The 27,214-nt window shown below is 38.3% G+C and overlaps 4 protein-coding genes across 4 annotated transcripts in view; 2 read left to right on the top strand and 2 right to left on the bottom strand.

Annotated features, from left to right (window-relative positions):
- Nucleotides 1-27,214, bottom strand: part of PDE6H (phosphodiesterase 6H) — a 161,859-nt gene that overhangs the window by 132,236 nt on the left and 2,409 nt on the right. The window lies entirely within an intron of this gene.
- On the top strand, nucleotides 609-11,258 carry ART4 (ADP-ribosyltransferase 4 (inactive) (Dombrock blood group)). The gene is made up of 3 exons (XM_059082228.2): nucleotides 609-779; nucleotides 3,406-4,114; nucleotides 11,167-11,258. Exons 1-3 carry the CDS (start codon nucleotides 609-611, stop codon nucleotides 11,256-11,258), a joined length of 972 nt encoding a protein of 323 aa, XP_058938211.1.
- Nucleotides 14,512-15,565, bottom strand: C12H12orf60 (chromosome 12 C12orf60 homolog). Its single transcript, XM_059082243.2, is given in 3 exon segments — nucleotides 14,512-14,938; nucleotides 14,940-15,132; nucleotides 15,343-15,565. Coding segments are annotated over 3 exon segments (732 nt in total). The 3' UTR covers nucleotides 14,512-14,622.
- Nucleotides 19,549-27,181, top strand: SMCO3 (single-pass membrane protein with coiled-coil domains 3). The gene is made up of 2 exons (XM_059082235.2): nucleotides 19,549-19,602; nucleotides 26,470-27,181. The coding sequence occupies exon 2, from the start codon at nucleotides 26,486-26,488 to the stop codon at nucleotides 27,161-27,163; it is 678 nt and encodes a 225-aa protein (XP_058938218.1). The 5' UTR covers nucleotides 19,549-19,602; nucleotides 26,470-26,485; the 3' UTR covers nucleotides 27,164-27,181.

Genomic DNA, 27,214 nt, shown 5'->3' with positions numbered 1-27,214 from the left:
GCATGCCTTTTCCTGCTGCCTTTTTTTTTCCCTTTTATTTATTTGTTTTTTTCATTTTTGGCTACCTTGGGTCTTCATTGCTGCATGTGGCTTTTCTCCAGTTGCGGAGAGTCGGGGCTACTCGTTGCGGTGCACACGGGCTCTAGGCATAGGGCTTCAGTAGTTGTGGCGCAGGGGCTCAGTTGCTCCGTGGTACGTGGGATCTTCCCTGACCAGGTCTCGAACCCGTGTCCCCTGCATTGGCAGGTGGATTCTTAACCACTGTGCCACCAAGGAAGCCCCTTGCTGCCTTCTGAAGAAAGTTAAGGCTAAGCTGGTGAGCCAGACCCTTAACAAGACTTTGGAATTTCCCTGCATAGAGACTGGATCAGGATTTTTTTTAAGTTGGAAATTGATTTGAGTTCACTTCAGAATCCCTTATTTGGTGCACAAGTGTGGCTATTCAACAGAGATTTCAGCTTTTCAAGTGAGTTGGAGTTGATTTGTTCCCTTGGAAACTGCTAGTTGGTGGTGGTCAGAAGTCTCAAAATAGACATAGGCAAGGAAGGTTCTTGCTGAGACTCACCCCAAGAAAACCCCAAAGGAGCACGCTGAGGACTGATTTCAGGATGAAGCTGCGAGGGCGACGAAGTGCGTTTAACACCAACAAATGCTGCCCTGTGGCCAGCAGATGCAGGAGGAGTCTTCTCCCAAGTACTGCAGCCCCTGAGCTGAGAATCTGGCTCCTAAGAGGGCAACTTCCTCTCCTGCTGCTGTGCTCAAGTCTGCAGAGACCCACGGTGAGTTACCACGGAGAAGGTGATCTCTTGATGATCGGGGCTCCAATGGAGCATTCTCCTGGTGCAACCTTTAGATGACCTTTAGTCCCGGGATGTAATTTCACTTAGACATGTTAACTAACAAGTAATGCTGGCAAAGGGGGTTGGAAACGATTATTAAAAATTGTGGAGTTCTTTATGGTTTACAGATTTGGCATCACAGAAGCTAGAGGCATAGCATTTTTTTCTTGATTCTCCATAAAATTTACGTAAAACACTGCTTCTGTAGGACAAGTAATGCAAAATCAACCAACTCTATTTGCCTTTATCCTGTATCATATGGATCAACTCAAAAGAGGCATTATAAAGTTCTATATAATGAAAAATAACCTAATGTTAAGAGAAAACAGTTTCAGTGAGCCCAGACTCTTGCATCTTCCCATACACAGAAAAGCACTAGATTCCTTAATTTTAATGTCTGGTTTTCTTTAATTAACAGTAATCGTTTGATGTTCCGAGTACCTGCCCTTTGTTACAAAACTCCTATGTATCCTAGCTCCCCCCTCGCCTCCTCAGAGCAGTTCTTTCGGGGCTACCTGAGATGTCATCTCCCGGGCTTGAAGTCCTAAAAATTCCCACCGAATAAAACATAACTCTCAACTTAAAAAAAAAAAGAAAGAATACACATTTGATATCTAGTAATAGATTAAAGTTTTGGAGTTTACAAGGTTTGACAGAAGATATTTTTTATTTTGGTTTGGCTTAGATAGATTCTGTAGAACTATTTGCAAATCTGCTATAAAGAATTATCCTTTAAAATCATTTAAGCAGGGCTTCCCTGGTGGCACAGTGGTTGAGAGTCCACCTACCGAGGAAGGGGGACATGGGTTCGTGCCCCGGTCCGGGAAGATCCCACATGCCGCGGAGCGGCTGCGCCCGTGGGCCATGGCCGCTGAGCCTGCGCGTCCGGAGCCTGTGCTCTGCCACGGGAGAGGCCGCAACAGTGAGAGGCCCGCGTACCGCAGAAAAAAAAAAAAAATCATTTAAGCAGTTTTAAAATTTTGTTCCAGTTTACACACAACTAGATGACTTCTCACCATAAATAACACAGTAAAAGTACCAAATGGTATGCTTTGGGGTTCCAGCTACAACACTGTTGACATTCACTGGATGGAATTTTATCTCTTAATATGTTCCCTGGTAAGTACTGTTTATTAGGAAAGCATCATTTCTTTGCCAAGAAGGAAACACCTTGAAATTTAGATAACTGAAAAATATGGCTCTCAATTATGGACGGATGATAGATATTTAATGACCTTGTCTTCAAATCGCTAACTTTAATTTAATATGCACTGGGTATCAATAAGTAATATTCCATTGGCTACCCATGAGAAAATGTCTTTTTCCCACTCCTGGTTTCTAAGAAGAAGGACTTTACCAGGAACCCCACTGACCTCTGTCCAACCCTTTCCTCACATCGCTGCCCTGGAGGTGGACAGACGTTACTTGACTGGTAACGTCAAGAAGAAGAACTGGATATGCTGTATTTGCTCTTCTTCCTCCTGAGAATTAACCCAATGGCAAAAGGCATGAGTTCTGTGTTCCTCCCAGGACAAGAATCTCACCCGGGCAGGCTGCAATCCAATACTCCCTGCCGCTGAGGGGGCAAGTCAGCTCATTCTGGGGTTGACCCGTAACAAGCCCACCAGCCATCAGAACTAAAGGTGGGTGCTCCAGCATGTTCTCATTCCGTAGTAAAAACTATATGGTAGCCTTTAGAGTTCAAGTCCTGAGCAGAGGAGAGGGTTGTCAGTTACTGGGGGCCCCCTTGGAGAACCCAACATTACTCATCACTTAAGTCTTTTCTTAAATCAAAACCAAAGACTTAATATAGGTTTTAGGTATTCATAAAAGAGGTATTACTTATAACACCCGTGTGAGAATGTGAAGAGGTTAGGAGAGGAAACAGATAGTATAATTAAACTTTGACTATTAATTTTTTTCTTCAAAATACTCAATATGCAAAAAGATTGTTTTCACGGATGCAAAAAGGGTCACTTCCTCCGTGGGGAGAGGAGGGGTTTTTCTGTGCTTTCAGTAATATTTGTCAAATCAAATTCAACATCTAGCATGGGTCACAGATACAGGAAGGACTGGATCAGTGTAATGGTTATGAGTGAAACTTACTTCAGCAAATACTGATTTTGAGCAGACAACTTGGTCTTATACAGTGTAGCAAATCTGCTACCACACCGTAAAAATTTAAAAAACACAAACCTCAATTAAATAGAGTTGGGAGACCAGAAAGGGGGAGCTCTCGTGCCCTGCAACATAGTAGAGTCCAACAGAGAGAAGAAAAACACCTCTTCTTTCCTGGCAAGGACTGGGCGAATGTAAAGCCATGAACTCTTTGTTTACTATACCCTCCCATCTTCCTTTTCTTCTCTATGAAAGCATTCTTCTACCCTTGCCCTGTAGGGACTTGTACGTGGCGCACCACAGTCACAGAACCTGAATTGCAACTCCCTGCCGATCCTGAATAGACCTATCTTTGCTGGAGAAATAGCTGGCACTCTATTTACTTCAGGTCAACAAGATTCACCATCGGATTTGAAAAATTAAAATCAAGATTTTTCTTTCCTTACAGGTCGCAGTTAAAATTGACTTTGACTTGGCACCAAGTTCCTTCGATGATCAGTACCAAGGCTGCAGCCAACAAGTCATGGAGGACCTGATTCAAGGGGATTATTTTACAAAAGAAGTAGAATCTCATAGGAGTTACCCCAGGGTCTGGCAACGTGCACACTTAAGCTGGCTGACACAAGGAAAAGCTCTCCCTGAGGACATGACTATCACACATGCTGTGGCCATCTTGGTTTACTCATCGAACGACAGTGTCCGTTCAGACTTCTCCAGAGCCATGGCCAGTGCTGCTGGGTCTCCCCAGCAATATAAACATTCATTCCATTTCAAATACCTACACTACTACCTGACCACGGCAATCCAGCTGCTGAGGAAAGACACTGTCACGAGGAATGAACCTCTGTGTTATGAGGTGCACCATGAGGTGAAGGGCGTTTACTTGGAAGCCCCCATGGGTGCCACCATTCGCTTTGGCCAATTCCTCTCCACCTCTCTCCTGAGAGAAGAGGTACAGAAGTTTGGGGACCAAACTCTATTTACCATATTGACCTGCCTGGGAGCACCTGTACAAGACTTCTCTCTCAAGAAGGAGGTCCTGGTCCCTCCCTACGAGCTGTTTGAAGTTGTAAATACGAGCTACCACCCAAGAGGAAATTGGTTGCAATTGCAGTCAGCTGGGACCCAGAGCACGTATAACTGTCAGCTGCTAAAAGGTACTGTTATTGATCCAAGTTGAACCCACTCTTACCGGGACTGCAGGCCTCCATTTATTTTTTAATCTTTTCAAAGAAATATTGATTTATTTATTTTAATTTTTTCTTTTTCTTTTTTTAATTTTTATTGGAGTATAGTTGATTAACAATGTTGTGGTAGTTTCAGGTGTACAGCAAAGTGAATCAGTTATACATATACATATAACCACTCTTTTTTAGATTCTTTTCCCATATAGGTCATTACAGAGTATTGAGTAGAGTTCCCTGTGCTATACAGTAGGTCCTTATTAGTTATCTATTTTATATATAGTAGGATGTATACATCAATCCCAATCTCCCAATTTATCCCTCTCCCCCATTTTCCTTCCTGGTAACCATAAATTTGTTTTCTGTATCACTATTCTTTCCTAAAATTTGTTTTTCTGAGTGAGCTTGGGGGTAAAAGGCCAAAAACATGGATATTGGTCTTCACTAATGGTGGAATTGGCAGATTAGAGAAAACTCACCTTGTTTCTTGGTTTCTCCTCTCTTCTTTCTCCTCAACTACCTGTAGGAAAATGTGCTTTGCAATGGCACAGATATACGGCGCATTCTAGACAGAGAGAGTACATATCTCTACTGGAAAAGGTAGTGCATAAAACATAGCCTTTTACCTTCTCCCTCAAGCTCATTTTTTGTCATGGTCATTTCATGAACAAGAAGTGCTAAAAATAAAGCAGGAGGTGTGATTTATTCATCCACTCCTATCTCTTTATCGTCTTCTCTGTTCCAGGAACTGGGATAGGAGGACCCAGGCAATACAAAATGAATAAAGCAAAATCACTATCCTAGGAGGATTTTTAGTCTAATGAGCAGTGGAAATATGAACAAATGTCTACACACAAAAGCACTAAGTATACACCAGACGTTTAAGCAATGGTTATGGTTGCTCGGTGAAGGAAGCTGCTCTTTCCCTCTGGGGAAAGTGAGAAGGCTTCACAATAGGAGACCACTTGGGACTTGAAGTAGGAATGGGGGTTTTCAGTGAAAAAAGAGAGAAAAGGTCATTTCAAGCAGAAAAAGCACATACTGAATCACAGAGATTTCAAACAGCCTGGTATCTTCAGGGAAATTTTGAAATTCTGGATGGCTGGAATGTAGGGTGTGTAGGACAGAGGAAGAGGCCAAGAGTAGAAAGGGAGTAGGAGACTGACAGGGACTGGAGAGTTCTGATGGGACCAGATTGTTTAAAAAAAACTCTTGTATTCCATGCCAAGGACTTTCAAACTTCATGCTGTAAGTCGTCAGAAACCATTAGAAGTCTATAAGGAATGGAATATCAATCAGATCAGTATTGTAGCAAGAGCCTTGATGATATTGTGAAAAATGAACCAAAGCAGGAGAAATTAGTTATCACAATAAAAATGTGTTAGTCTCTTTTTAGAAAAACATGTGACTGATTCCATTTTATCTTTGTATGTTGCCAGCCACAGTCGTTTGACAGAGCAAATGCTGTGCAAATTCGGCAGCAAATGCTGTACCCTGTTTGATTCAGAAAGAGGAAGACTGTCTTCATCCACGTGTGCATTCGTTTACACTCAAAGTCAACTGCAGCCCAGCTACACGGTCTACCTTTGAAATATTCCCGAATCTTCCTCTACTCCATCATCACTGCTGCTGTTAATAATTCAGCCTGTCAGCGTTTCTCAACACATCAGGGCTGCAGTGTCGCAAATGTCCTCAAACTGGCATCCACGCTGAGGTCAAGGTCCCGCTCAATCTGGCCTATCTATAAGGCCAGAGACAGTCATTTCCATTAACTGATAAGTAACACTCTGCTTATTCCAACATCCTGGAGCAGTATTAGATTGATGCAAACATAAACAATGGGAGAAGGGAGGTGGCACGTTTTTCTTACCTGAGAGTCCTTCTCTGGGAGGGAGTAAGGTCAGTGGTCTCCCCAGCCCTGTTTTTCTAGATGGCTGTTCTTGCCCACTTGACTTCTGACCAATCACCTGACTAACCATTAACCTCAGCCTGGGGAATTCACAGAATCTAATTTCTCATGAAACTGGAATCCTCTCAGGAAACTGTTTCTTCTCCTTTCTACTTCTTCACCAGCAGAAGCCACAAACTACTCAATGTCCCCAAAAGTCCCTATGAGCCAGTGATTTATGTTTCCGTTCCGGTTCCCTTTTAATCTGACAAGACGCAATATGTGAAAAACAACATGAAGGCATTTTAAATGGGTCAGCCAGGGACACTGCAGTTCTCCCAATGAAGAGACAGCAGATTAAAGAGCAGAGCTTCCCCAGTCCTTCAGTGTATTTCAAAATTGCTTCCATTAAGTTGTAACTGAAGTTCTCAAGTTCAAAGAGTTCCTAGGAATCTGTGGCCTTCAGAGAGTCAAGAGGTCAAATTGGTAGCATAACACATTGACCGGAGTGAGTTGGCAAAAGAAAAATTGTTTAAGACATTCTAAACTAATAGCTTTTTCTTCTAATTCTTCTCTCACCCCTCACATGACCTATACTTGTTACCATAGAAACATGTTTTCAGGCCCATTGGAAGACTCAAAATATGTTATGTTAGTTATTTGTCCTTAAATGTTGCTTCTTTCAGCAAAATAATCTGTGCCAAAAATCTGTAGACACACAAATACATGCTCTGTTCTGTATCATTGGATTCACAAAGAAGAGGGGTTTATTTGTGAAAATGTTTCACATAATTAAAATTCTTAAGCATGCTTCTAGAAAAAATGTAGTCTATTGTTTGTAGTCAGTGTGGTTTTACATGTTAATCTTGCCAGTTACTAGCAGTGAGAATTGCATAAATCGGGAGACCCCAGGGCATGATAGGTAGACCAGAGATGGTGGAACCAGTGAGAGCTGCTCATATGTTCGTAGCTCTGTGGCCTTGTGCAAATGACAACTCTGAGCCTGTTTCTTCATTTATAATATGGGGGCAATACTTGCCTGGAGGGAATGTTGTGATAGCACTTGTTACCCACCCTCTCAAACACAATTGAAAAATTCTGGGAAAGTACTTTGCACATGGAACTGGGATGACAGTTTAATGGCACAAATGTCTACTTCAGTAATATTGACAGTTAGAACAGAAAGAAAGGAAGAGACAGAAGAAATACATTTTTATTTTTGGCCATGACATGTGGCTTGCGGGATCTTAGTTCCCCCACCAGGAATCGGACCTGGGACCCCTTCAGTGGAAGCACGGAGTCTTAACCACCGGACCACCAGGGAAGTCCCATAGACAATATTCTAAAAGAATAACACTCATCACTCTAAATTTTGACAGAAAGAGGTTATAGACAACATTTACCACCAAATAAGATTAACTGGATACTGCATGTCACTTTTACCTTTTTTTTTTTTGCTTTTTTTCAAGTGATTGAATATGTATTTCTGAACGATCTAACTCACAGATTCAGACTTCATGCGATAAAAGGCATAATAATTATGCATTTCTCCCCAGACTGTATACCTAATGCAGAGGTGACCAAATTCAGGTTATAATACACCAATAAAATGGTATTTGTATAGAAATTTAGTTTACAAAAGGCTTTCACACACATTTTCTGTTTAATTCTTACAACCACCTGTACTTTGGGCTATTGACCCCCCTGTAATGATGTAAACACTGAGGATTAGAAAGGTTAAATGGTTTTTGTAAGATTATTCAAGCAGGTTATAAATAACAAAAGGGAGACCATTTCCCGTTTTTTCTGACAAAAAGTCCAGGACGATTTTCTCTGTAGGTCACTTTCAGGAGATTTATTTTGCCATTCAAAAATGTTATTGAGAACCTACAATTGGTTTCAATCTTCTGTGACTCTATTGACATTATAAACACACTTCACATTCACATAAATATACAAATACGTTCACACAAATGTATATATAACAAGATAATAGTTGATCTTTTCACATGCATTTAACTAGTATTTTTTATCTTAACCTATTTTATTACATTATTAAAGATTGATGGCCGTGACCTACTGAACTGATGTCACAAACCATTAATGGAATCACAACTTCCAATTTGAAAAGTACTGTCCTAGGGACAGAGGGAATAGAAGCATTGAATAGTCTAGAAGAAAAGTAAAGACAAATACAAAAGTAAAGTTAATGTGAGTTGTTCTGAAATGAGAAATTTTAGAGATTGCAATTAATTTAATTCACAGATTTTTTTCATTTATTCTCCTAAATATGTTGTCTGCCTGTGTGAAAATAATAATAATAATAATAAAGTGAGGTAGAAATGATAATGACCATATGAGAGGTAGAGAAAAAGTATCAAGAGAGTTAGGAAAGAAAAGTTACTTTAACCTGAGAAAATAAAATTAAAATAAGCTATTTTTAATATCCTAGTTATTATGAAGGGAGCTTAAGAGGTGGTTTTGAAGGATGAGTATGATTACCACATAGTAATGTCTCTATGTTTGTCTCTTACTTGAACATTAGCATAATCACAGTGAAGCAAAGTGAAGAGTAGTGGTGGTGATCATAGTATTTCCAAAAGCCTGGAGGTGCTCTCATTTTACAGATGAGAAAACTGAGGCCCAGTGAAAGTAACAAAAATGATCACAGTCAAGCATCTAGGGGCAGAGCTTCAATACCAAAGCCAATCACACCCTCAAATCATAATCTTTCTCTGTTATATTGTTTCCTTGTCAATCAGATGCTGACAACTCTTCAGTAGAATCTTATCCCATGAAAAAGTGAGAAAGGGTGGGGTTAGAGGTCCTTGTGATCTCCAGCCTCAATGAAGAGAAAACAAAACAGAAAATGCTTGAGAATCATTCTAAGGAGTGACCTGCTAAAGTGGTATTGATTGTTCCTAGGTCCCTGTGAGAATTCAGATAATACAATTTTAACACAAAGTTTGACAAAAGCTTAGAAATAAGTATGCATTATTAATTTTTCTTATCTAAGAAAAGTGGGGTTTTGAAAATTACTGTTGGTAATTTTCCAAATAGAAATTCCAGGAAACTCAAGGGATATCATATATTACGTGGAAGTAACGGAAAAGTATTTCCCCATCATCTGATTATCCTATCAAACAATACGGTCATCAAACAGTTGAGGCAATCACAGAGTTGAATGATTTTCTACCTCAAATGTCTTTTCTATGCTAAATAATCAGCAAAGGCTGGTTGAAAAGGAGATTCCACTCTTGAGAGCATTTTTTAAATTTTATTTATTTATTTTATTTTTGGCTGCATTGGGTCTTCATTGCTGCACATGGGCCCTCTCTAGTTGTGGCGAGCAGGGGCTACTCCTCACCGCAGTGCACAGGCTTCTCATTGCAGTGGCTTCTCTTGTGGCGGAGCACAGGCTCTAGGCACGCGGGCTCAGTAGTTGTGGTTCGCGGGCTCCAGAGCGCAGGCTCAGCAGCCGTGGTGCACGGGCTTAGCTGCTCTGCAGCGCGTGGGATCCTCCTGGACCAGGGCTTGAACCCGTGTCGCCTGCATTGGCAGGCAGACTTCTAACCACTGCACCACCAGGGAAGCCCAAGACCATTTTATTAAAGGTTTACATCTTCCATCTCATTCTATATCCTTATCCCATTGTACTCCCAATTAATAGTTACACCTGACAATAGTTTTTTATATTTCAGTGTTTCTTCCATCAGCCACATCTTAGTGGCTGCTAACCTTTCCCATGAAGAGTGTGTACGTGTAGGCAGTATACACACACACACACACCCCAAACAGGACTGTGTGAATTGTTTTTGCTCACCTTGTAATAAAAAAAATTTGATGAATGGACATGCAATATATGGAGAGATAATACAGTGGTTAAAAATACAGAGTTGATGGCTTCCCTGGTGGCGCAGTGGTTGAGAATCCGCCTGCCGATGCAGGAGACACGGGTTCGTGCCCCGGTCCGGGAAGATCCCACATGCCGCGGAGCAACTAAGCCCGTGAGCCATGGCCGCTGAGCCTGCGCGTCCGGAGCCTGTGCTCCGCAACGGGAGAGGCCACAACAGTGAGAGGCCCGCATACCGCAAAAAAAAAAAAAAAAAAAAAATACAGAGTTGAGCCAGACTGCCTAAGTTTGATGGCTGCCTACACTACTTACTAGATGCATTATGTCTGACAAGTTTCTTCACATCTCTGTGTCACAGTTTTAACAACTAAAAAATGAGGATAATGAGGATAAATGCCTCATAGTTTTTGTGTGGATTAAATGAGTTAATTTATAGCAAGTGCTTAAAATGATCCCAGCACAGAATAAGCCTTTAATCAATGTTCACCTTCATAATGGTGATAAATATGGTGATAATTAAGATGGGGATGATGGTAATGGTAATAATTCTGCTGCTGATGATGATAAAGGTGGGAAATCTGGAGATCTCTACCCCCAACTTGCTGGGTACCCTGAGGCACACCTCTTAACCTCTTGGTACCTGTTTTATCATCTGCAAAATAAGCAGGCTGGCAGTTACAGAACTCTAAGAGAGAATATTTTTTTAAAGTGGCTAGCTTCATACTATTTACAATAGCCAGGACATGGAAGCAACCTAAATGCCCATCAACAGAGGAATGGATAAAGAAGATGTGGCACATATATACAATGGAATATTACTCAGCAATGAAAAGGAATGAAATTGGGTCATTTGTAGAGACGTGGATGGACCTAGAGACTGTCATACAGAGTGAAGTAAGTCAGAAAGAGAAAAACAAATATCATATATTAAAGCATATATGTGGAATCTAGAAAAATGGTACAGATGAACTGGTTTGCAAGGCAGAAATACAGACACAGATGTAGAGAACAAACGTATGGACACCAAGGGGGGAAAGTGGCGGGGTGGGTGGGGTGAACTTGGAGACTGGGATTGACATGTATACATTAATATGTATAAAATAGATAACTAATAAGAGCCTGCTGTATAAAAAAATTAATTAATTTTTTAAAAAATTGCTAGCTTCAAATATTTTTGTTAGGAATTTTCTAAGTTTAAAAAGTGAACCAAAGGAGAAATGAGGGGGTTTTTTTAAAAAATCTCTGCTACCTAAAACATCTCTCTCTTTGTTTTTGTTTTCACAGCTTCCAGCAAAAAGTGCATCCCTACTCCCGTAGTTTTTGCTTCTCTCTCATTTTTGACCTGTGTCATCATCTCTTCCAAAAGTAGAGCATAAAGGAAGGTTGTGGCTTTTGCCTTCCCTGTACCCTTTTGCTTTATCCCAGTCAGGGCACCCTGAATACCCATAGAGAATCGTTCTGCCCGGCTATCAGCTGATTCAGAGCTGGCTCAGTCTACTGCCTATGGGTAGACCTGTAGGTATATTTCTTCTTCATGGATACAGAGATTCATGTTGGATAGAAAATTACTCAATCTGAGCCTGTGAGACATAATCAGGGTACTTTATTGGAATTGAGGCTGGGAGTGGGTTGGGGCCATTTTTTTTTTTTTTTTGAGTGGAGATTAGCGAAAGCAGAATATGAGCCTAGAATCGCGAGCAGCTATCTTGCCACTGAGAAGAGAGACCCTATCTTCCTGAGAATGGAACTAACACAATGAAAGAAGAGCTGAGAAATGAAAAGAAAGTGGACCTTGGTGAGAGTCTATGTGCCCCTAAATCCAACTGTGCCTAAAACTGGATACCATGGGCTTTTTCATTACATAAATCAATAAATTATATTTTTGCTTCAATAGTTTGAATTAAATTTTCTATCTCAAACGATTGAAGGAGTGTTATGATGAATACAATGATTTTCCCTTATTTTTTATTTAATGATCCTAAATATTAGGAACAAATCAGAGACCCTTGAGTTCGAAAGCAAAGGACAAATTCATCAAATGAGAAAGCGTTGAGCCCTAGAGGCATACTAAAGGTGTGAAATTTCTGTAGAGATTTTTTTCCCTGATGTCAAGCAATTTTATTATTGTTAAATTTTTTTTAGAGATTTTTATCAGCATTCAAGACCAAACCAATGTAGTCTCAGATGGGAGGAAACGTGGAAACCCAAGAAACAAAAGGGAAAGTTAATGAAAGATGTTAGTGGAATCTCATTCACTGCCAGTAATGGGGTGTTGCACACAGGTTTCTTCTAAACTATTTTAAAAGTTAGAATTTAAACTCATATGTTAATTCACAGAGGACTTTATGGCAAATTAGATTTTAAGCCTTCATCACAAATTTAAGCACATTTGTTAGGAAAACAAGTGTATGTATGTGGAGATAAAGGAGAAAAAAAATCTAATTACCAAGGAAATATCAAAGGTATATTGAGTCCCCATTATGTGCAAACAGTTAAAAAGAAGTATAAATCATAGAACTTCACAGCTGAGAATGTTCTCCGACTCTTCTTTCAGGTAGTAGACAAGGTAAGTGGGGTGATGGGGGATTGCTAGGTCTCTAAAGACCCTACTCATTGGGCTAAATGGGGTGAAGGTGAGAGCTAGTTCCATACCTTTGAATTCTGAAAGTCCAGGCTACTTAGCTCTTCTGAGATTTAGATAAGAAGCAAGCATTTTTTAAAAGAAAATAGGACTTAAATTTTTAAACAAGGAAATGTTTAAATGAGGAAAAATCTTAGGTATTCTCAGGAAGGAAAATTCCAATAGAGACCTAGAGTTAACTGCTTTTAAAGTAAGTAGTAAATTCCATACTTCTTAAAAAGAAAAAAAAAACAACTAGAGTTATTACTTGCCTTTCTTGTTCTTAACAAAGTTCCTATTAGGTATCACATGAAATATGGCAATCTTTTTTTTAAAACTGGAGTATAAACGCTTTACAATGTTGTGTTAGTTTCTGCTGTACAATGAAGTGAATCAGCTATATGTATACCTATATGCCCTCCCTCTTGGACCTCCCTCCCCTCCCCCATCCCACCCCTCTAGGTCACCACAGAACACGGAGCTGAGCTCCCTGTTCTATACAGCAGGTTCCCACTAGCTATCTATTTTACACATGGTAGTGTATATATGTCAATCCTAATCTCCCAATTCATCCCACCCTCCCCTTCCCTCCTGTGTCCACCCATCTGTTCTCTACGTCTGTCTCTATTCCTGCCCAGCAAATAGGTTCATTTGTACCATTTTCTAGATCCCACATATATGCGTTAATGATAAGATACTTGTTTTTCTCTGACTTACTTCACTCTGTATGACAGACTCCAGGTCCATCACATCTCTACAAATGACCCAATTTCATTCCTTTTTATAGCTGAGTAATATTCCATTGCATATATGTACCACATCTTCTTTATCCATTCATCTGTTGATGGACACTTAGGTTGTTTCCACATCCTGGCTATTGTAAATAGTGCTGCAATGAACATTGGGGTACGTGTGTCTGTTTGAATTATGGTGTTCTCAGGGTATATGCCCAGTAGTGGGATTGCTGGGTCAGATGGTAGTTCTATTTTTAGTTTTTTAAGGAACCGCCATACTGTTCTGCACAGTGGCTGTATCAATTTACATTCCCATCAACAGTGTAAGAGGGTTCCCTTTTCTCCACACCCTCTCCAGCATTTATTGTTTGTAGGTTTTTTATGATGGCCATTCTGACCAGTGTGAGGTGATACCTCATTGTAGTTTTGATTTGCATTTCTCTAATAATTAGTGATGTTGAGCAACTTTTCATGTGCCTCTTGGCCATCTGTATGTCTTCTTTGGAGAAATGTCTATTTAGGTCTTCCGCCCATTTTTTGATTGGGTTGTTTGTTTTTGAAATATGGCAATCTTGAGAGCATACACTCATTTGCAATTCATGAGAGCTCAAGACATTTTGGTAGGCAAATGGATTTGTCTAATGTTTTTCCCCAATACAAGCACATCTCAGAAATCCTACTTCTATTACGGTCAAGTAACAAGCACTAGGTCTTTTTTGTGTAAAATGTTAGAGCATTTCCATTTTTTAACCTCTGTTACCTCCTAATCATAAGACTTCAGTAGGAGACAAAGAATAACTCATCTGCTCTGGTCTTATTCACATAGGCAAGAAAATGCTATTACTCCTCATTCATTATTCTTATTTACTTCTGGATAAATCATATCAAAAGTATTTAGTGATGGCTTATGATAGGCAAGCCACTGAAGTATATAGAAATTGGTATATGAGTGACAAAAATGCAAAAGTTTTGTTTCCTAGGCCTGAACCAGATTATTTAGTGACAGTGTATACATTTACCTGGAACTCTCACTGTAGGAACTAGAAATAGAATTACTAAGAGTGGGAATTAGTTGAGGGTTATTTCAATTATGCTTTAAGATGAAATACAATGTTTAGAAACAACCTCAAATATAATATCATACTTGATTTTTTTGAACAATATATTCTTTTCAGTAACTGCCATTTCAAGCAGGGTTTCTTTGACTATTTATTTTTATTTGAATAAAGCAAAACTTGAGGTAAATGGTTTGCCAGGTGACTATTCTTCAAACTCATGTCCCAGCAGACCACATGTCTGGCATCCAAGGTCTTAGAAAGTACTATAAAAACTCGCAGGATTTGAATTGGTTTTCTGACAGAAATGAGCCCTACTGTTGCACTCCTACTACTCCTTGGCTTTCTTAAACACAGAAAACTTGGTTTCCATTGTTTTTATGGCTTTTTGGAGGATCTCTAAGATTGGTCCCATAGTTCTGACAATTTGCTCCATCTGATCTGCAGCTGACTCAATGGTATCCTTGGCATTCTCAGTGTTTAGTGCATCCTGCAACTTTTTCAAGGTATCCATTGTAGTGGCTTTGGATGGACCAGGACTTGGGCTTTTCTCAGATGTGATATCATCTGATTGCTCTTTGGTGTCTTTTCTATAGAAGTCACTTAACTGAAGATTCATGATGGGATTTTTCATCAAGAGTGAAAGAAGATTCCAAACTCTCAAGGTTGTTACCATTATTCAGCACAGAGGCAATGACCAGTGTATGGACATTTTTGAACATTTCTTTGGCTGACTGTTGCAACTCCTTTACACTGCTACTCTTCTCAAGCATAGAGCACGTAGCTGTTGCAATCTTGGAACATAAAGGTTCACTTTGCATTTTGTCCTGCTTTGCCACCACTGCAGATGCATCTCCTTAAAAGTTTTGAGGGCTTCCCTGGTGGCGCAGTGGTTGAGAATCCGCCTGCCGATGCAGGAGACACGGGTTCGTGCCCTGGTCCGGGAAGATCCCACATGCCGCGGAGCAACTAAGCCCGTGAGCCATGGCCGCTAGGCCTGTGCATCCGGAGCCTGTGCTCCGCAACGGGAGAGGCCACAACAGTGAGAGGCCCGCATACCGCAAAAAAAAAAAAAAAGTTTTGAGCATCTGTTCAAAGACATCCTTAACATTACCATCTTCTTTCACAGCCATCAAGAAGATCTGAGTGTTCATACTGCTGTTAAACAATTCGGTGAGTGCATTTGTGAAGGAAGCAAGATCTTGCATGTGAAAGAAGAACGTTTTGGCAGCTTGAACAAGCCTCTCTTTATCCTTTTCTGACCCTGAAGACATTTCTTCAGCAGAAATGTTTCAGCACTGTAAAACAAGTACTAATCCAAATGAAAACTAAAAGTATATTTGTCAACCATAAAGAAACTGAAAGTATAATCTGAACATGAGAATAACTCTTATCAAAGGTTGGAAAGCTATACAAGCTTTAAAATAGAAATGATCTTGTGCTTTAATAAAAAATAATAAAAATAACTAAAACAGAGTAGAATCCGGGGGTTTCATTAAATTTAAACCACATATCAAATATTGCATGCTAGATCCTGAACTGGATATGCTGACATATGGAGTGACAGTATTCGCAGGTATTACGCTCAATACCCATCCAATCTAGTGAAAAAGATTGGATAAAACATTCAAAATTACATAGAGGGACTCTGGTTTCAGTTAAGATAGAGCAAGCACACTCCATCCAATCTTTCCTATTGATGACAACTAAAACTCATGGACAGAATATATAAACTATCAAGTAACTCTGAAAGGTGGATAACAGCAGACTGAGGAGGTAGAGAATACAATATTCCAAAGAACACCAAGGCAACCTAATACAAACTCCCAATGTCTGTCCTGTCCTTACTGTACTTTCATTACAACTCGTCTTCTTCTGCAATAGAGACAAATGTTAATGTCTCTAACCAATGTTCACAATCCTCTTTTGGTATTTCCTCTAGAATTCTGCTCTATCAATCATCTCCCCTTTTCTCTTGTGCTGTGAACTGAAGTCCTCCCAAAATTCATGTGTTGACACCCTGATATCCAGTATGACTGTAATTGGAGACAGGTCCTTTAGGAGGTAATTAAGGTTAATGAAGTAATAAGGGCAGGGCCCTGGTACGATAGGATTAGTGTCCTTGTAAGAGGAGACACCAGAGAGCTCCCTCCCTCACTCTCTCCACCTTGTGAGGATGCAGCAAGAAGGTGGCTGCCTGCAAATCAAGAAGAGAGCTCTCACCAAAAACTGAGTGGGCTGGTACTTTGATCTTATATTTCCCAGACTCCAGAGCTGTGAGAAAATGAAACTTCTGTTGTCCAAGCCCCCAGTCTATGGTATTTTGTTATGGCAGCCCAAGCTGACTAATACAACTTGCATCCTCCATCACTCCCTCTTTATTTTTCCTTTTCCTTTAACTACGTACATACTCAGTTCCCTACTCAGTTGGTTAGGATTCCAGGCTTTCACTGCTGTGGCCTGTGTTCAGTCCCTGGTCAGGGAATTGAGATCCTGCAAGCCACATGGTGCAGCAAAAAAAAACAAAAACAAAAACAAACAAAAAAACTGCCATATTCAGTTTAAAAAAAAAGTTTGACTCTGATTTCTCTTCAAGTAATGATTCCACCTCACTCCTTCCTTTAATTCTCAAATTTCTCAAGAGAGAGATTCTTTACGTCATTGTAATTTATTCTATCCCTCACTATTTTCCTGTAGGGCACCAATAACTTCTAATTATCAAATCTCTTGGCCTATTCCCAGGCCTTAACCATCTTGAGTTCTCTGCATTATTAAAATTGCTGAATACCTCTTCCTACTTCAAGATTTTTTCCTCTTGAGGGCTCCATGATGCTGTATAACTCTGGTCCTTCTATATCCTCTCTCGGCATTTATTTATTTTATAGGTTTCTCTTCCTTACACCACCAATGCCTCTCCAGTCTCCTAAGCACCGCAAGGCTGTGTTTTCGGCCCCCATTATACTGTACACTTTCTCCCTTCGAAATATCATAACTACAAATGCCATCTGTATGCAGATGACTCCTAAACCTCATGGCATAGGCTCAGCAATTCTCCCAATCTCCAGATCTACATTTCCAACTACCTACTGGTCATCTCCACATGGTGACTGCACCAGTATATGCCATACAATTATCCAAAACTGCTCTCATCTCCTCAGAAAACACTTTCTCCTCTTAATCCTTGCCTCATTATTGAGGCTCAAATCCCTCTTCCTTTTCTCTTCCCCATATTAAATCAGTCCCTAAAATTTGTTAACTCCCTTTGAACTTATTTCAATCCATCCCCTCCCTTCCATTCCCATAACTACTACTCCAGTTAACTCTCATCTAGACAACTTTAATGGTCTCACATTTGATCTCAATATTTTTGTCAAGGGGTCACAAACTGGCAATCCACAGGCAAAATCTAACCAGCAGATATGCTTTGTTTGACCTACCACAGTGGATTTTCAAAATCTTTATCAGTTGCAAATTTAAAACTTGAAACATAGAAATCTGGATTTCTACTGATTATTGAAAAAATGAAATTAACTGGTAGCATTAAGTCCTTCTTCTGAGTTGGAGAAATTTCCTAGAGCTGAGGTTGTCCCCTTTAGACTAGACATTCACCCTCTTATACCCTACTGTCTTACACTAAGTGTTTCAATTACTTACATATCTTGTCCAGTTACTATAGGCATTGGAGTTGGTAACCCATGTTTTATTGTGCATACCCACTAATCCAGTTTGTATAAACTGACTTTCCTGAAATTCAAACCTCCTAATATTATTCCATAACCAAAAACCTTCAATGGTTCAGTATTGCCTAGAGAATAAAATACAATTTCCTAGCATGGCATCTAAGGCCATCAACAAACTGCTCTCAATTTTCCACTACTTGCCTTCCCTTCACTGCTCCCACATATACTCTGTACCACCAGCATGGTGGATTAATTTTGTTCCCTGAAAATGCTCCACAGTTTTTTGCTCAGTTTTCCCTTCGCCTGCATCATCTCCTTCATACCCCACCTCTTTACACATCTATTGAAATCCTACTTATCCAACCATACATACTTCGGCTACACTGGCCACAGATACTTTTTTCCCTTTTTTCCCATGTTCCTACATGGTGGGGCCCTAGGCTATGTCAAATGCAAAATGACCCAGAGGGACAAAAGTAAAATAATACCCCACTTGGTCCTTCTTTAGAACTATAGGGCAGCACCTTTAGATTTTACAATACAAGTCTCCTAGCTGGCATCTTGGTTCTGAATCCTCTACCCACTCAATAACAGCAGGAATTTTTGTTGTTAACATAAGAATAGCTATCATTTAGTAAGTTTTTGCCATAAAACAGGCACTGTGCCAAGTGTTTTACATTTATTATCTCATAGTCTTTTTATGCCAATCCATAAATTACAAACTAGTACTCACATGACATCTTTGAAAAAAAGTAGAGAGATTAAATTACTTTCCCAGGGTTACATGGCTCGTAAGTGGTACTCTGGGTACACAAAATAGGGACCGTACAATTCTAAAGCCCATGGTCTTTCCAGTAAGTTATACTGAGGCTGAGTGATTTTCTTGCTTCTGATGTGTCTTTGCTGTAGAGGAATCAGTGGGGATTAGGACAGAATCTAGAGAAAGAAGCATGGGAGACTCTGATCTAAGCTTTAAGGGAAAGGAGTCAAGTTGATCTTTAAGGTTTTTATATTGTCAAGACAATTAACCAAGATAACAAGAGAGACAGTGATAAAGAGCAGAACTTCCAGCCAGGAAAGAAGAGCACACACAAAAAAACCACATTTGGCTGAAAATATCTGTATCTATATCTCTTGAGAACTTAGATCAATCAGCAACAGGTACAAAATGAAACAGAAGCTAAAGGAAGTTGAATATCTGGAAAATACATGATGGAAACCCCAAATCTGAGAGCTTCAATCAAAAAGGCATCTTGTCTACTGAATTGAATTAGCTCAGTTGGATAGCACTTTTGAACAACCAAAAAGTCCATTAAAGAACAAAAAGTTTAATGTTTTACCATTGCACTACTAATTACTTATAATTATTATTATAATTATATTATTACTTATAATTAATATTACTTAATATATACTAATTTTATATTAATATAGAAAATAAAAGAATTCTGAGAACTAAACCATGCAGAAACAGTCGGTGAAACAGACAAGCAGGGGGACCCAGCAGAGACTAGCAAAGCCTGTGAGTCATCACATTCCATTAGAAACATCCAGTTGAAACCAGATGAAAAAGCACTGCAACAATACTCCCCAACAACTGCTGGGACCACTGAACTCAGAAACACAGCAAGGTAAGCAATATGGGTATTTCTATCAGTATTGATATAATACTCTGTTTCTCCATATTAAAGGGTGCTGCAGTAACAGGTCAGACTTGAATCCTAGTCATAACTATAATAAAACAACAAAACAACTTTTTTAAAGCAGATCCCATGACATGTTCCTGGTCATCATTTATGTCTCTGAAGACATCAAGAAAGAAGAAAATTAACAGCTTATATAATTAAGTCAGAGGGGATGATAAAAGTAGTAAAGACATCAATTTTAGAAAAGAATAAGGATGAAATGACCCCTGTGTGAATGTGTGCTGTTTACATGGAATTTAACATTTCCTTTTATGTCTTTAACATTAATTTAAGCATTCAGTATCTGTGGAAATATGAATGTGTGATCTAATTCTAGTTAATGTATAGTGCTTATGCTCCTTCATAAGTTATATTACATTTAAATATCACTAGGCCTTCGCTGTGTGTCTCCAAATAGACTGTTATCTTCTTGAGGGCAAGGAACATTGTCTACTCAAGGCATATGGCAGAGGTTTCTCAAGTGAATATTTGATAAATGCTGGTGAATGACCTCGATATTCTGCTTTCTGGTCAGAAAGATTCTTTTAAAGACTTTATATCAGAGTGTCATCACACCATGATCAACCTTGTTTTTTTTTAATGAAAGGCCATGGTTTTGATTTAAATTAAAGAAGGAAGCTCAGAACTAGTTAGTAGCTGTTATTTTCTCCTGAAAAGCTTCTGACTTTACTCATACCCTATACCCACACTACCAGATAAGTGAACTTTGCAGGATAGCTGGACCCAATATGGGTAGTGAGGACAAGAGACACACTGGAGAAAGGTAAAACCTTTGAGAGCACTAATGACCAAACATCAGAAGCTTGGACAGGGTCATCGTTTTTCTTTTTTTCTTTCTTTCTTTCTGTTTTTAATTGTTATTATGGGGAAAGTCCAAACATACACAGAAGTAAAGACAATAATATAATAAACTCCCACACCCCCATAACCCAGCTTCAAAAATTATCAAAACAAGTTTCATCTTATTACCTCTATGAAGCTACTCCAGTCTGCCTTCTAGATTATTTGGAAGCAAACCTCAGTATCATTTCATCATTAACTTTTTCAGGATGTATTTCCACAAAGGCAAGAACTCTTCAAAATTTGACCTTATGCTCCTCAAACCAATCATATTTAACAGAATTGTCTTTGACTTTGAAACACACCCAGTGTCCTGCTGTTAAAATTTATTTTTGATGTCAGTGTAAAAGTTTTTGGAATACATTTGCAATACATATCAAAAGTAATATAAATTTTTATTCCTATTGATTATATAAATTTATATTTATATAATCTGAATTTCCTCTGGAAATTTATCCTGAGGAAATAATCCAGATAATTGAAGAGGGAAAAAAGAACTATGTATATTAAAATACTTATATTAAGACAGTGAAACAATTAAGAATTTATTAAATTATGGTAAAGATATATGAAATACTTTATAAAATATAAATATATTTTATATAACCAATAAAATAATTATAAAACTAGAAATAGGGGAAGTGTTTAAGTAAACTAATATAAGATGAAATTTTATTTATTATTACAACTTGGTAAAAATACTTATGCATTTAAATAAACTTTGGAAAGGAATAATAAAAGAAAAACAAGATAGTGGGTTTATAGGTGTTTTTCCTCCTATATATTAAAGTGTTTATATATCATTGCTATAAACTTTTTATTTTAAAATACTTTGTTTTATCAAATCTTTTAATTTCGTCATGTTATAATTCTACCATCTATCAATGCACAGTCACCTGTCACCCCTTCCATGAAACCTCCTCTCATGACCTCCATATTAAATTTTCTCTTTAAATTCCTATAGCACCTGACAGCCAATGCAGTACTGTTACTCACAAAAGTATCCTGAGAAATTTTTACTTACATATGTGATAATCAATACATTTTTATTTTGCAAGGTGGTTCCTTTCCTGAAAAACTAAAAGACCTGTGTAGTATCACTAAATAAACTTTAACTTTTAGATACAATCGTCAGTATATTTCTCCCATTTCTTATATGCTCTTTAATCATGAGTGTTTACTTCTGCTTTCAACAAAATTGATGAGTTAGGTCCAATAAGAATCCATCTGAAGCTAGTCTTTGTTTTCATTCCAAGTTCCTAAGATGAGCAGATCAAGTATCAGTGCTTCCAGATTTCTTTACTTCCTTTTTTTAAATAAAATTACAAGTCAAAATATGTGTAATTTCAGAACTTTATTTTAGCAAAAGAACTCTCTCATCACACAAAGTTTTCCCACCCACAGCCCAGATAGAGCAGCAAAGAAAGCATAGCTGCTTCAGCAAAGGCTGGGGTGAAACTGGCGTGCCAGAGACCAGGCACTCCACCTGCTGGCTAGCAATCCCCCATCAGGCTGCCCCAGGGCTCTTTAGAGCTTATTTCATGAACCACTACAATAAAATGCTCAAATAGCAGCACAAATTCGGCTGTAGAGAAGTGGATGGTAACTGCCCATCACTGACAGGGAGCGCTATCATGTTATAACAAATAGTGTAAAAGTTCACATCTGCCATACAAAAGATGCAGGTGGTCAGAGCTGGATTAAGTACACCACTTAGCTACCTGCTGGTGCCCATCTTGAAAGTCATTTTTTAAAATGACTTTAAAATGATTTTAAAAGATTGAACTTTAAAAGTCAATATTTAAAAGATCAGCCCTGAAAATGCAATAAGATAGAGGACAGTGTATGGCCCAGAACTCCTCTCAGGTACAGAACTATATATCCCTGGTAAGACATCACTTGAGGCATGCCTAAGTAACAACTGTGATCTTTAAGAAGGGTGACTCCAACTAGTTGCAGACCTTTTTCGTTTTGCTGAGACAAGTAAGCAATTCAAGCATCAGAACTAAATTGTCACGGGCAATAGTTGAAATGCTGCACATTGCCGACTAAGATTTTTCATGTGGTGTATAACCTCTCCTCTAAGTGTCAAGCACATATTTAAGAGTGTCAGTTGGAAATCTTACAAATTGTTAACCCTCCCTAGATGACAGACTGTCTCCACATGGCCCCAGTGTAAATATTATTAAAGTGTGAGTTCTTTTGTTTTGTTTTTTGTTTTCTTAATTTTTATTGGAGTCTAGTTGATTTACAATGTTGTGTTAGTTTCTGCTGTACAGAAAAGTGAATCGATTATATGTATACATATATCCAGTCTTTTTTAGATTCTTTATCCATATAGGTTATTACAGAGTATTGAGTAGAGTTCCCTGTACTATACAGTAGATGTTTATTAGTTATCTGTTTTATATATATAGTAGTGTATATATGTCCATCCCAATCTCTCAGTTTATCCCTCCCCCCGGCCCCCCCTTACCCCCTGGTAACCATAAGATTGTTTTCTACATCTGTGGCTCTACTTCTGTTTTATAAATAAGTTCATTTGTACCACTTTTTTAGATTCCACATATAAGTGATATCATACAATATTTGTCTTTCTCTGTCTTACTTCAAAGTGTGAGTTCTTTAAGATTTGAATTTGCATAAGGCAAGCACCACCTCTATGTATAATTTGGTACGACGTAGTGCCTTCAACTTGACGTTGTAGTTTTCAATCTGTCTTAACTTCCTAACTAGATTAGAAATTTCACGAAAGCACGGACTATGTCTCTTTCATTTCTGTATGCTCTACAGAGCCTAGCATACTACCTTATAATAGTAAAGTACTACTCTCCATTAGGTAAATTGCTACTGAATTATTAAATTACTTCTTTCATCGGGCTCTTCAAATTTCACTTGTCCCAAACATAATTAATTGGTTTCACCTTCAAACCCCACCTCTCCTCCACCTAATTCTCTAGCATTTATCTCCCTGTTGGGATGGAAGTAATTTTAAACTGTATTCAGTACTGGGGCAGGTATGGTGGCAGGGCTGCTGAAGATCTCTTTGCATAAGGAACCCTCAGTCCCCTTCCCCAAGGAAGAAAAAAAAGAAGGTAAGCCTGACTCAGAAAAATAAGTCTTTTTTCATTAGATGTGAAAAATAATTCTGAGCACATCATGATATCTCTTACTCAGACTTGTTATTGGCACAAAATTATGGATATCTGCAACCTAGAAAGAAGGGTATAAAAGAGCATGTGCAAGGGCTTGAGTATATAAAGGAAAGAAAATACTACTTTTCTAGTTGAAAAAGTACTGTATCTGATTTCTGGTAAGACTGAAACTTTTCATCAATTAATTACTACTAGTTCTTCTTTTACTGTCAGTTCAGAGTTGTTTGCATGTTTACCTATTAGATTATGACTGTTTTCTGTATTAATAACAAGACTAGTTAGAAACCAATACTTTTTAATATTTCCTGCATTTTAACCAGTTTGCTTTCAGTCCTTCTTACGTGGTCATCTTTGTTAGTCAAATTTTTGTGTGACTTTTTCCCATTGGTTTTAGGCTTATAAAGCCCCCCATATACGTTTGAAAATTATCTGTTTTCTTCTAGCTATTTTATCATTTGATCTTTTTTACATATGTTACACTGATATTTTTAAATTAATGTTAAATCCCCCACAAGCTGGCCCATTATGCCAGGATCATTTATGGAATACTAATTTCTATTGATTTGAGATTCTACATTTATTATACGTTAAGTCAAATGTATAGAAGGGTCTTCTTTGGGGACTATTTTATTCCATGATTCCACCTACTCTTGCACCTATACAATACTTGTTAATATTGTGTTTTTATACTGTTTTAATGTTTGAGGAGGAAAAAGTCCCAACATTACTTTTCCTGAGAAAAGTAAGTAGTCTCACCTATTTAGTCTTTCAGATGTATTTTATGATTAATTTGTCAAGTTGTGTTAAAACAATGAATTAATTGGGAAGGAACTGACCACTTGGAAGCATTCAACCTCCCATCAAGGAGGAAGGTTCATCTCTCCATGTGTTTATCCTGAGGTACATAGAACCACACATCTTTTCTAAAAGCTATGCCTTCAGGTAATGGCATATGACAGCTTTTAGAGAAATTTCACACTTTTTCAGGGTAAGAAAGACTCCTCTCACCTAAATATCTGAATGGGGATGTAGTTGGTGATCTTCTAAATTCAAAGTCAGAAACTGGAGTTTTCACTTCATGATAAAATCTGAAAACTAGGAACCAAAAAAGAAAACAGTTTAATGTAATATTTCTAGGAGAAAAAAGTGAAAATCAAAGTCCCAATTTGTGGTTATCAAATTGCAGTTTGCAACCCAATGAGTTTGTGGAATATTTAATAGTCCTTTAACAAAGAATTTCTTTAAACGGAATTGAGATATATTCTAATTTGTGGACATTTGTATCTGTCGCATGTGTGTGCATTTGTGTGTGTGTGTGTGTGTGTGTGTGTGTGTGTGTGTGTATGTGTACTGTATCTAAATCAAAGATGAAAATGAATTTCTGACCATGATACAATTTATTCCACCAGGGGTACTAGTGCATTTTCCTAAAATTAAAAGCAAAAATTATGTTCCTAATCCATTTTCAAAATTTTTCCCCTTTCCATTTCCAAACTGTATCTTTATAACTTGGAGGATAGGTTATGTTCATGTTTACTTTCTTGAGAGAAAACATCTTCATTCCTTCCCCCCATGCTTCTGAGGTTCCCAATATCTAGGCTAAGAACAATGGTCCTAGAAAGATAGGGCCCATGTTAATTAGGATGTTGTTTACACAAAGAGAGGATGTGCCAGAACCCCCACAGGTATAAAGGACTCCATTTTCTCCTTCTTTTCTCCCAAGAATTCAAATGAAATATCCAAGCGTCAGGCACATAGTAAGCCTGCTCCAGGTGTGCATACTGAGGAACACTGTTCTCACTAGCTTCAAACTTTCACCCAAATTCACTCAGAAGGATGTTGCTTATTCCTTCTTTCTCTGAGCCCAAAGTACAGACACAAGCAGGCTACAAACACCAGGCTTATTTTATTCATTCTGTGATGTACTCTTGCTACTTATTCCCTAATACCTTTGTGAAACGACATTATCTTCTTTCTGAGGCTAACTCTAGCGTATCTGAATAATGGTCAAGTGTAATATAGACAATTCTAAATAATTTAATTTATCAGCTTTGCCAATGGAGAACCAGAGAGATAGTCAGAACTACCCTGTCCCTTCTATGATGCCCACTGTCTCTCCTGGTGAGATTTTAATCTAAGGAATCTTGAAAATAAACTCTTATCATGAGGATTTTTTGGTAAACATTCTAATGTTATATGTGTTGTCTTTGGATATCTCTTAGGTTTGGAGAGCAAATAATTGACCTGTAAAGACGTAAAGAGTGGTTTGAATATTGTAAATTAAGATAACAGAGTATACAAACAAAATTCGCAATTATTGCCCTGTAAACTCAGAGATCTTAATATTCTTCTGACCCTACTAATTTAATTCCAAATATTAGAAAAATCAATCTGGTTGGTCTATTCAATGTGGTGACTAGAGGTTGAGGAAATTAAGGAGTACTGGTAATCAAGAGCTAACCATTTCAAATATGTTTTAAAATATTACTTGGAAATAATCACATTTATTAATAATCAGATGCTAGATAAACACAAATCTTTCCTATCTAGGATCTCCCCCCCTCCACAAGATCTAATGCCATAATTAATGCATCAACAAGTTGTATTATGTCACCCATATTTTCATACACTGACTCCAAGTTACAAAAAATTGTTTTGAAGAACTTGTTTTCTGAGAAATTCCTTACATAGCATACTACTTTGCTATTCATAAAGTAAAAGATTTCCTGGTCAAATCTATACATCCAGCAGATATTTTTCAAGATTTCTAGTAAAGATTTACTATTGTATTTTTCAGAGATCATATTTGAAATATGGCTCAAAGTGACTTCCTCTACCCAGAGAACCCAAAAAGGCGGCAAGAAGTAAATCGTCTTCACCAGGAGCTCCTTGACTGCTTATCTGACAGCTTCCATGCCACCAATAAGCTGATTGGGGTTTTAAATACGCACTTAGGGTGCAGGCTGGCCTCCATTGAAATGAAAAGAGATGCGACCATCAAAGAAAACTGTGATATCATCATCCAAGCCATGATGAAAATCCAAAAAGAATTGCAAAAGGTTGATGAAGCACTGAAAGATAAACTAGAGCCAACCCTCTATAGAAAACTTCAGGATATTAAGGAAAAAGAGACCGAGAAAATTGCAATAGTACAAAAGGTTATTTCAGTCATCCTGGGAGAAGCTACTTCTGCTGCCAGTGCAGTGGCTGTTAAACTCGTGGGCTCAAACATCACAACTGGCATAATTAACAAGTTGGTCACTGTGTTAGCTCAAATTGGTGCTTCTCTCCTTGGCAGCATAGGAGTTGCTGTTCTTGGCCTTGGCATAGATATGATCTTCCGTGCCATTCTGGGAGCAGTGGAGAAAACACAGCTTCAAGAAGCCATCAAAAGTTATGAGAAGCATCTGGTGGAATTCAAGTCAGCTTCAGAAAAATATCATCATGCCATTATTGAGGTCACCAACACAGTGAAACACCAAATGAAATAAACAGTTACTTTATTTGCCACTGAAATATTTTTCTGCTTCTTTCTCAATAAC

Source organism: Kogia breviceps, chromosome 12, assembly GCF_026419965.1.
Source record: "Kogia breviceps isolate mKogBre1 chromosome 12, mKogBre1 haplotype 1, whole genome shotgun sequence".
NCBI lineage: Eukaryota > Metazoa > Chordata > Mammalia > Artiodactyla > Physeteridae > Kogia > Kogia breviceps.
This window is presented reverse-complemented; position numbering and strand designations above follow the sequence as displayed.